Source organism: Thamnophis sirtalis, unplaced genomic scaffold (assembly GCF_051295495.1).
Source record: "Thamnophis sirtalis isolate CommonGarterSnake01/CBP01778 unplaced genomic scaffold, rThaSir2_p1.2 scaffold_2, whole genome shotgun sequence".
Classification (NCBI taxonomy): domain Eukaryota; kingdom Metazoa; phylum Chordata; class Lepidosauria; order Squamata; family Natricidae; genus Thamnophis; species Thamnophis sirtalis.
In genome coordinates this window covers 25,206,968-25,218,591 of record NW_028261382.1, presented here as the reverse complement: position 1 = coordinate 25,218,591, position 11,624 = coordinate 25,206,968, and the positions used below count along the sequence as shown (strand labels likewise).

The window sequence follows — 11,624 nt, the reverse complement described above, 5'->3', positions numbered from 1 at the left end:
GTGATGAACCGGGGCCTTGAGGCTGTTAAAGACTGGATGAGAGCTAACAAACTGGTACTCAACCCGGAAAAGACCGAGTGGCTGTTGTGTTTCCTCCCAAAAATTTGGTTAACGTTCCATCAATCAGGCTGGGGGGGCAAAATTTATTCCCCTCAGATAGGGTCCGCAACTTGGGAGTCCTCCTGGACCCACAGCTGAGTTTTGACCACCATTTGTCGGCTGTGACCAGGGGGCATTTGCCCAGGTTCGCCTGGTGCGCCAGTTGCGGCCCTACCTGAACCGGGAGGCTCTCACAACAGTCACTCGAGCCCTTGTGATCTCTAGGCTGGAATACTGCAATGTGCTCTACATGGGGCTGCCCTTGAAGAGCATCCGGCGACTTCAGCTAGTCCAGAACGCGGCCGCGCGAGTGATCATGGGCGCACCACGGTTCGCCCATATAACACCAATCCTCCGTGAGCTGCGCTGGCTACCTGTTGATCGTCGGGTGCACTTCAAGGTCTTACTTACCACCTATAAAGCGCTCCATGGTAGTGGATCTGACTATTTGAGAGACCGCCTCCTGCCAATTACCTCCCTGCGTCCCATCAGATCGCACAGAGTAGGCCTCCTCCGAATTCCATCCGCCAGTCAGTGCCGACTGGCGACTACGCAGAGGAGAGCCTTCTCAGTTGCAGCTCCGACATTATGGAACAACCTCCCCGTGGAGATCCGTACCCTCACCACAGTCCAGGCCTTCCGCACAGCCCTCAAGAACTGGCTATCCCGTCAGGCCTGGGGATAGGATTACTCTCACCCCACCCGAATGTTGAGTGAATGTTGTGTTTTTATGACCAATTCCTTTTAATCACGATTTTTTTTTCTTTTTAAGTTTTGTCTTGCACCCCCTTCCCTTTATTGTTGTAAGCCGCCCTGAGTCCCCTCAGGGAAAAGGGCGGCATATAAATTTGCAATAAAACATAAAACATAAAACATCAATCCTTCCATCCATCCATCCATCCATCCTTCCATCCATCCATCCTTCCATCCATCCTTCCATCCATCCATCCTTCCATCCATCCATCCATCCATCCCTCCATCCTTCCATCCATCCTTCCATCCATCCATCCATCCATCCATCCTTTCATACATCCATCCATCCATCCATTCATCATCCATCCATCTTCCATCAATCCATTCTTTCATACATCCATCCAACCATCCATCCTTTCATCCATCCTTCCATCCATCCATCCTTCCATTCATCCATCCATCCGTCCTTCCATCCTTTCTTCCTTCCATCCATCCTTCCATCCATCCATCCTACCATCCATCCTTTCATCCATCCTTCCATCCATACATCCATCCTTCCATTCATTCATCCATCCGTCCTTCCATCCATTCTTTCTTCCATCCATCCATCTATCCATCCTTTCTTCCTTCCATCCATCCATCCATCCTTCCATCCATCAATCCATCAATCCATCATCCATCAATCCTTCCATCCATACATCCTTCCGTATTTCCTTGCATCCATCCATCCATCCTCCCATCAATCCATCATCCATCAATCCTTCCATCCATCATTCTATCTGTCCTTCCATCTTTTCTTCCTTCCATCCATCCTCCCATCCATTCTTCAATCTGTCCTTCCATCCATCCATCCATCCATCCAACCTTCATCCATCATTCCAACATCCATCCTACAATCCATCCTTCCATCCATCCTTCTCCATCCATCCATCCATCCATCCATCCTTCCATCCTTCCATCCTTCCATCCTTCCTTCCACCCTTCCATCCTTCCATCCTTCCATCCTTCCACCCTTCCACCCTTCCATCCTTCCATCCTTCCCACCATCCATCCATCCAAGCTTTCATCCATCCATCCATCCTTCCTTCCATCCATTTATCCATCCTTCCATCCATCCATCCTGTCATCAATTCATCCTTCCACCCATCCACCCATCCACACTTCCACACTTCCATCTTTCCACCCTTCCATCCTTCCCACAATCCATCCATCCATCCATCCATCCACCCATCCTTTCATCCATCCATCCATCCATCCATCATTCCATCCATCCTTCCATCCATCCCTCTATCTGTCCTTCCATCCATCCATCCTTCCATCCATCCATCCATCCTTTCATCCATCCTTTCATCCATCCATCCATCCACCATCCTTGCATCCTTCCATCCATCAAACCATCCATCCATCCATCCATCCTTCAATCCATCCATCCTTCTATCTGTCCTTCCGTCCATCCTTCCATCCATCCATCCATCCTTCCATCCTTCCTTCCATCCATCCATCCTTCCATCCATCCATCCTTCTAGCTGTCCTTCCATCCATTCTTCCATCCATCCATCCATCCTTCCATCATCCATCCATCCATCCCTTCCTTCCATTCATTCATCCATCCTTCCTTCCATCCATCCATCCATCCATCCTTCCATTCATTCATCCATCCTTCCTTCAATCCATCCATCCATCCATCCTTCCCTTCATTCATCCATCCATCCTTCCCCCATCCTTCATTTCATCCATCCTTCTCCATCCATCCATCTTTCATACATACATACATACATCCTTCCAATCCTTCCACTCTTCCTCACATCCATCCATCCACCTCCATCCTTCTCCATCCATCCATCCATCCATCCTTATACATCCCTTCCTCCCCTCCATCATCCATCCTTCCATTCATCCATCCATACATCCTTCCTTCCATCCTTCCATCCATCCATCCATCCATCCTTCCATCCATCCCATCCATCATTCATCCATCCTTCCATCCTTCCATCCTCCATCCATCCATCCTTCCATCCTCCATCCTTCCATCATCCACCATCCTTCATCCTTCCTTTATCCTTCTTTCCATCCATCTTTCATCCATCCATCCATTCATCCATCATTCATCCATTCATCCATCCATCCATCCATCCATCCATCCATCATTCTTTCCATACATCCACACATCCTTCCATCCTTCCATCCATCCATCCATCTATCTATCCTTCCATCCATCTTTCCATTCATCCATTCTTCCATCCATCCATCCTTCCATTCATTCATCCATCCATCCTTCCTTCCATCCTTCATCCATCCATCCTTCCATCCATCCATCATTCATCCATCCTTCCATCCTTCCATCCTTCCATCCTTCCATTCATCCATCCATTCTTCCATCCTTCCATCCATCCTTCCATCCATCCATCATTCTTTCCATACATCCACACATCCTTCCATGCATCCATCCATCCATCCATCTATCTATCCTTCCATCCATCTTTCCATTCATCATCCTTCCATCCATCCATCCTTCCATTCATTCATCCATCCATCCTTCCCTCCATCCTTCATTTCATCCATCCTTTCATCTATTCATCCATCCATCCATCCTTCCATTCATTCATTCATTCATTCATCCATCCATAAATCCATCCTTCCATCCATCCATCCTTTCTTTCATACATACATACATACATACATACATACATACATACATACATACATAGATCCTTCCATCCTTCCACTCTTCCACACATCCATCCTTCCTTCCCTCTATCCTTTCATCCATTCATCCATCTATCCATCCATCCATCCATCGTTCCTTCCATCCATCCATACATCCTTCCATGCATCCATGCATCCATCTATCCTTCCATCCATCTTTCCATCCCTCCCTCCCTCCCTCCCTCCATCCTTCCATCCATCCTTCCATCCATCCCTCCATCCCTCCCTCCCTCCATCCATCCATCCTTCCTTCCATTCATCCATCCATCATTCCTTCCATCCATCCATCCTTCCTTCTATCCATCCATCCTTCCATCCATCCATCCATCCTTCCATGCATCAATCCATCCATCCATCCTTCCATCCTTCCATCCATCCATCCTTCCATTCATCAATCCATCCGTTCATCCATCCATCCTTCCATTCATCCATCCTTCCTTCCATCCATCCTTTCTTCCATCCATCCTTCCATCCATCCATCCATCCTTCCATTCATCCATCCTTCCATCCATCCTTCCATTCATCCATCCATCCATCCATCCATTCCTCCATACTTCCACTCATCCATCCATCCTTCCTTCCATCCATCCTTTCTTCCATCCATCCATCCATTCATCCATCCTTCCATCCATCCATCCAAGGATGTTATCTAATACATGCTTGACGAAATAAATAAATAAAATAAATAGCTGGAGGTGGAGGAGTTTCCAATCGGCCTTTTTTCAGATATGAGAGCGTCCCTTTGTGGGGTCTCTGCCACAGCCAGCACCCCTGCTCTCGCCTTCCCTGCAGACAGAGCTTTGGAGAGGCCCATCCCTTCCTCCTCATTGCTTTCCCAGACCTCCTGGGGTGGAAAGAAGAGAAATTAGTTTCTGCTATTTCTTAGTTCAGGAATTGCAGGAAAAATCCTGCGATTTTTCAAATAATATTTATATTAAAAGTTTTAACTACAATAATAACAAAGAGAATAAAAAGTGCAAGAAAGAGAAAAGTAAAAGTAAAAAAAAGTAAAAAAGCAATTTGCCCCTCTTATTAGGAGAAGCATAAAGATTTTCACTATCTGAGCCTGCTGCTCGGACCCAGGCAAAATCCATGCATCAGGCAGCCCCTTTGCTCTCAAGAAATCTCTCCACATGGCCCTTTTTCGCTCAGCCTTCTTGACAGCAGAAATGATGCCCGACAGATTGATTTAATTCCACACAGGATGGAGTCCTTCAGCCAAGTGAGGCTTTCGCTCCCAAGGAGGCTGGGTGAAAAAAATCCCTCCAAAAATCCAAGTGGGAAATCCTGGTTGGATTTTGGGATGGTCATTTTTCAGTCAAACAACCCCCCCCCCCCCGAGCCAGAGGGAGGGAGCAGTGGCTTGTAGAATCCCTGTGGTTTCCCCACTGACTTGTTGGAGAAGCCAGCAGGGAAGTTTGCACAGGGGGATCACACATGATGGAGGGACGCTTGGCAACCCATAGCAAGTGCATGGGAATCACGTGACCATAGAGCTGTTACAACAGTCATACATTTGGTCTGCCATAAACCCCCCTCGTTCAGCATTGGCTTTGATCAGTAGCTGAACAAATGGTCCTTAAATAAGGACTACAATCGGAAGAAGGTGGGGCTTAGCAGTGAGAAGATGGACCTTCAGGCAGTTCCTGAATGACCATCTATACCGGGGTCTTTTTTTGGACGATTCGTTTGAATCTAAGCTGTCCCGTAGAGACAGTGACGTGGGGGGAACTCCAGTGGTCCCAGAGATGTTCGCAAAATCTCTGGGAACCTAAGGAAAGCCTTCCTAATCCAGTGACTTCCGGATCAGCTCGACGCTGACTACAACTGCAATAGCCCAGACAGAGAGCTGGATATGGACATGTCGTTTGGTATGAGTTTTAAATCCTTTTTTCTTATTGGAAAGAGAACACTCTAAATTTGGAAACTTAGTTTAAAATAAGGCTGATAAGTGAGAAAAGCGGCGGTGATAAATGTTTGCCATTTGGAAATTTATTTTTCTATTCCTTTTTTTTTAATTCCTGGAAGCCGGGCTGGACTTTCCTGTAATTTAAATCGGCTTTTTGCGTTCCTTCTTTTTGTTGTCGATATCTTTAACTTTGAATCTAATGGGGCACTAAATTTTAAACTTAAAGTGCTTTGAAGATCTGGTTTTTTGTTGTTGTTTGGTTTTCTTCGTTGCTTCCCAGCCCTTTTGATGTTTTTTTTTTTTACAATTAGTAATTAACAAACGCCACGGAACGGACTAAAACAAGCTGTAAACTACAAATTATAAGCCAACACTGCCATCTTGTGGACTTGAACTTTGTTATTAAAATCCCCCCTGTAATGCATTTGATTTACGTATTTACGCAGCTGGAAACCTGTTAGATAAAACAGCAAAGCTGAGTGTGACCTTGGAGAGACTCTTATCTTAGGGGGGGGGAAAAAGAGTCCAGAAAAAATCATTTGTTTTAGCTTGTTGGCATCCTTTCATCTCTCAACACCATTTTCATATTATCTGCTGTGGAGACATCGACATTGAGGTTTTTTTTTTTGAGCATCACCATCGACCTTTTGATCTTTTACATTTTTTTTTCTTTTCTGTTTTGATTATTCTTTTTAACCTCTGGATCACCTCTTGACTATTTACATTTTTTTCTGCTTTTTCCTTTTCTCACTTGTAGCTGAAGCACCTCTTCTTCCCTTTTTGGAGGGGGGGTGTTTTCTTTTTCTTTTTTACTATTTCATATTCTTTTATTTATATATATATATATTCTATTGTACTCTTACTGCATTCCTTTCATCTTTGAAACAAAAAAAAAGTTCCTTTCTCTTTCCTTCCTTTTCTCTCCCTTCTCCCTTTTCCTTCCCTTTCTCTTCTCCCCCCTTTTCTTATTCTCCCCCCCCTCTCCTCTGTGTACTTTATGTACTTAATCCACTATACTTATAACTCTCCACCCTCTAATACTAATTGGCTATGAGTAGAAAAGCAGCTGCCTCTGGCTTTACATCAACCCCTGTCCCCTCACCTGCGGGAGGCCAGAGGACAACACAGACGATGTCCCATCAGGAAAAAGAGAAGGAAGCCAACTTTGAAACACTTATACAAATGATGCAGAAGATGCAATCAGGAAACGATACCCTTGTAAAAAAATGGAGGCAATGGAACAACAAAACCAAAGCATAGTGCAAAAAGTTGATAATATGGAAGGAAAAGTAGAAAGTATACACAACTGGATGCTGAAATACGAAAATAGGATTCAAAAAATTGAAAATAAGATTCAAGAAGGAGAGAAGAAAACTGAAAAGCTAGAGATCAGACTAAGTGATGTAGAAAGAGAGAGCAGTGGAATACTAAGATGGGAGATGGACAGGTCTGAATTTTTTTTAAGATTTCAAAACATAGAAGAAGAAAAAGGAGAGGACTTAGTTCAGATAATTTCAAATATTTTGATAGATGTTCTGGGGATGTCCCAAGACCAAATAAAAGAAACAATTGATGAGACTTTTAGAGTATACACAAGATATGCAATGAGAAATGCTCTTCCAAGGGAAGTACATGTAAGATTTACTAAGAAAACAATTAAATCACAAATCTTACAGAAAATGAGAGATAGAAAATTAGAATATAAAGGTAAGGAGATTGTAGTACTCAAACAAATTCCAAGAGAGGTGAGAGAGAGGAGAAGAGAATATCAATTTCTGACTAAAGTATTGATAAAAAAAGGTGTTAACTACAGATGGCTCATACCGGAAGGTTTACTATGTATTTGGCAAGGACAAAGATACAGGATAGATACAACTGAGAAGGCAGAAGCTTTCTACGAAGAATACTTTAGAGAAACGGGGGAGAAAGCAGGGAAAGTCGATGCAGTGATACAAATACTGGAACCACCTGCAACCGCGACCGAAAAAATAGAAGGAGCAGTAGGTGGAAGTGAGAAAGAAGGGGAGACAGGGAATGGGAGCCGCAAAGAAAAACGAGAACCTAGATCTACTAGAGCGATAAATCCTGTATATAAAGTATAAACATGGAAGAAAGAAAAATGATCACAATTAACATTAATGGACTTAATTCGGTAACTAAAAGGAAGAAAGTATTTCATAAATTAGAGAAATTACAACTTGACATAATTTGTCTGCAAGAAGTACATATTCAAAAGAAATATGAACATTTACTAACTCAACCAAAGCTTGGGAAAATGTTTTCATCATTGGCAAATTGCAAGAAAAGAGGAGTGGTCTTTTATATTAAAGGCAACATCCCAACAAAAGTAGTCTACGCAGAGGAAGAGGGAAGAATTTTGATGGTGGAAATTATGGATACCAAAAAGACACTCCTAATTGGAATCTATGCCCCCAATGAAAAACAAGATGAATTTTACAAAAAACTACACAAAAAAGTTTTGGAACTAGACTATGCTGATATTTGTATGATGGGAGACTTTAATGGCATTGTGAATCAAAATATGGACTATAAAACACATAAAACAAAAAAATTAAATAGGAAGCTTCTGCCGAAATCTTTTTTTAGGATGACAGATGAACTAAATCTAAAAGATATATGGAGAGAAAGAAATGCTAAAAAAGAACAATATACCTTCTACTCAAATAGACATTCTTCATTCTCTAGAATAGATATGATATGGGTCTCAGCGGAGTTGAGCTCCAACATAAAAGAAATTGAGATTGAAGCAAGTACCTGGGCGGACCACAATCCAATTTTAACTAAATGGAAAGGCCAAAGGGCAAGACCTAGATGGACACTAAATAACACTATATTGAAAGAAAAAGAGTTTGTACAAAAAATGGAAAAAGAGCTAGTCCTTTTCTTTAAAGAAAATAGGAAAGAAGATACGTCGTTGCAGAATCTCTGGGATACAATGAAGGCTGTTATCAGAGGTTTGACAATAGATTACACAAGGAAGAGAAACTCAAAGAAAAGACAAATGCATAAAGCTCTAGACAATGACTATAAAATACTTGAAAGAGATCTACAGAGAACACCACAAAAAAAAGATGTTAAAATAAAAATGGACATAATTAAACACAAAATGGACCTATTAGAAAAGGAAGAACTGGCACAAAAAATTAGAGGTGCCAAACAGAATTATTTTGAAAATGCAAACAAACCAGGCAGGTGGTTGGCATATAAGTTGAAAAAAGAGAGAGAAACAAAGAAAATACCTCAACTAAGAGATAAACAAGGAGAAATTCAGTATGGAAATACCGGAAAAAAAATATTATACACGACTACTACGTTAAACTCTATGAACAAGAGAAGGTGGAGGAGGGACGAGTCAAAAAGTATCTACAAGATGCCAATCTCCCCCAGGTACCAGATGAAACTAGAACAATGTTAGAAAGTAAAATAACAATGATGGAGCTAACAGAGGCACTTAAAAAACAAAATAATGGGAAAGCCCCAGGACCAGATGGCCTACCCGTGGAATTCTACAGAACATTTGAAGAAATATTGACCCTCCCACTCCTACAAGTCATGAATGAAGTGATGACTGAGAACCAAATACCGAAGTCATGGTCAGAAGCGTATATCACATTACTACCCAAGGAAGAGACTGATTTAACACAAATCAAGAATTATAGACCAATTTCTTTATTAAATTCAGATTACAAGCTATTTGCATCTATACTAGCTGAGAGACTTAAAAAATACTTAAATGGCTTCATTCATTCAGATCAAAATGGCTTTTTACCTAAAAGACAAATCAAAGACAATATGAGAATAACTTTGAATACCTTGGAATACTATGAGGCCCACCCAGAAAAACAATTGGCACTGATGTTCCTCGATGCGCAGAAGGCCTTTGATAATGTGAATTGGCAGTTTATGTTTTTGCAACTGGAGCAGATGAACTTTGGCAAGAAATTCACCCAAACTATACGAATGATATACCAGAAACAAGCAGCAAAGATAATGGTAAATGGAGAACTAACAGAACCGATTGAAATAAAGAGAGGTACAAGACAAGGCTGCCCATTATCACCGTTACTCTTTGTCCTAACACTAGAGGTCTTAAATAGAAAGATCAGAGAAGAAGAAGAAATAAGAGGAATGAAAATTAAGAGAGAAGAGTATAAATTGCAAGCGTTCGCAGACGACTTAGTTTTTATTCTTGAAGATCCATTAGAAACCGCACTCAAATTGTTAGAAAGAATAGAGGAATATGGAGAAGTAGCAGGCTTGAAAATAAACAAAGATAAAACAAAGATCATGACAAAGAATATCCCAGCTACACAAAAGGAACAGTTGTCAGAAATGTTGCAGATTCAAAACACAAGTAAGATTAAATATTTGGGGATACATTTATCACCTAGATGTAGCACTCTTAAAGAGGATAATTATATCAGATTAAAACGACAAATAGCAATCGATTTGGAGAAATGGGAAAACTTGCATTTATCAATGATGGGAAGAATCTCCACAATTAAAATGAATATTTTACCTAGAATTCTATATCTGTTTCAGACAATCCCAATCAGACTGGGTAAGGATTTTTTTCTAGATTTAAATAAAATAGTTTTGAAATTTATTTGGCAAGGGAAAAAAGCTAGAATAAAACTTAAATTACTACAAGATGTTAGACTAAGAGGAGGTTTTGGGCTACCCGATTGGGAGCTATACTATCAGGCAGCAAATCTGATGTGGATTAAGGAGTGGATATCATTAAAAAACTCTAGATTATTGAACGTAGAAGGTCACAATTTGCTGTTGGGATGGCATGCTTTCTTATGGTATAAGGGAACTAAACCACGTGGTTATTTTAGAAGACATTATATAAGGGAGGCGTTGTTGTTAAATTGGGAAAAGATTAAAAAATTACATTATTTAAAAATTCCAGTCTGGACATCAACAATTGAAGCTTTTTCGTATCCGATAATACATAAAAAGGAACAAACAGTTAGATATACAGAATTATTGAATACAGAGGGTGAGCTCAAATCTAGCCAAGAGTTGAAGCAAGAAGGGATGGAAATGAACTGGTATTCATATGTACAGATACAATCTAGATATAATGAAGATAGAAAAACTAAAGGTCTCTATAATAAAATGACTGAGCTAGACAAAATTCTAACAGGTACTGATGAAAAAGTAATTTAAAAACTATATGGATATTTATTGGAGTTTAAATTGCATGAAGAACAAGTTAAAGAAACTATGATTGCTTGGGGAAAATTTTTTAAGTATGGGATTGATTTAGAGAATTGGCAGAAATTGTGGTCTCAAAATTACAAAATGACAATGTCTACTGCATATAGAGAAAACTTGTATAAGATGTTTTACAGGTGGCATCTACCCCCGACCAGAATCGCAAGAATGTTCAAGAATAAATCAGAAAAGTGCTGGAAATGTCACCAGATACCTGGCTCATACTACCACATGTGGTGGACTTGCACTGAAGCCAAAAGATACTGGACTAAAATCCACATGTGGTTGGAGAAAATGATACACAAACAAATAGACTTTAAACCAGAGGTCTTTTTATTGGGAATCTTACCAGAAACCTACAACAAAGACTTAAAATATCTGATTGTAAATGTGTTAACAGCAGCCAGAATTGTATTTGCAAAAAACTGGAAAAATGAAACAATACCAAAAGAGGAAGAAGTTATTCGAAAAATAATGGACTGTGCCGAAATGAGTAAATTGACATTTGAAATTAGAGAGCAAGAGGATGAACAATTTTATAAGATATGGGATTTGTTTTATCAATGGCTAAGGGGAAAAAAACAAAATTTTGGAAATGAAAAATGATACACTTATGCCTTAGTTGGAAAAAGTAAATGATGATATAATTATGCTGTGAAATAATTCAACAATGATATAAGGAAGTACTAATATAAGGTCTGGTGATATAATGTATAAGGTTAAGAACTTACTATAATGATATTTCGCTGCTGATAAGGCAATTCTAATAGGGGAACAAATGAAAACTGGTATATATAGGCAGCGATGCCTTGTTGAACAATGAAGGAATAAGATCTCTGTTTGAAGGTATGAAATGCAAGGTTAACAATGAATAGAAGTATACTCTCTGGGGGAAAACAAGGCTAATGTTAACTGAATATATGTTGTAGAAGGAAAATGAGGCCTTTAGTTACATTAGAGGAAATATCTGAGA

At 40.4% G+C, this 11,624-nt stretch overlaps 2 protein-coding genes across 2 annotated transcripts in view; both read left to right on the top strand.

Moving 5' to 3' along the window:
• LOC148048509 (uncharacterized) overlaps positions 1–2,174 on the top strand; it is a gene marked incomplete at its 3' end in the record, with an annotated part of 5,616 nt that extends 3,442 nt beyond the window's left edge. Inside the window, exons 5-7 of the mRNA XM_087707606.1 lie at positions 1,012–1,160; positions 1,340–1,692; positions 1,988–2,174. Coding sequence (XP_087563732.1) covers positions 1,012–1,160; positions 1,340–1,692; positions 1,988–2,174 — 689 coding nt within the window. The remainder of the gene's footprint in view (positions 1–1,011; positions 1,161–1,339; positions 1,693–1,987) is intronic.
• Positions 2,175–2,253: 79 nt separating this feature from the next.
• Positions 2,254–4,691, top strand: LOC148048508 (uncharacterized; the record flags this gene model as incomplete). The annotated part of the gene is made up of 4 exons (XM_087707605.1): positions 2,254–2,511; positions 2,612–2,963; positions 3,037–3,231; positions 4,651–4,691. Coding segments are annotated over 4 exons (846 nt in total), but the record flags the coding sequence as incomplete, so codon positions are not given.
• Positions 4,692–11,624: the final 6,933 nt, after the last annotated feature.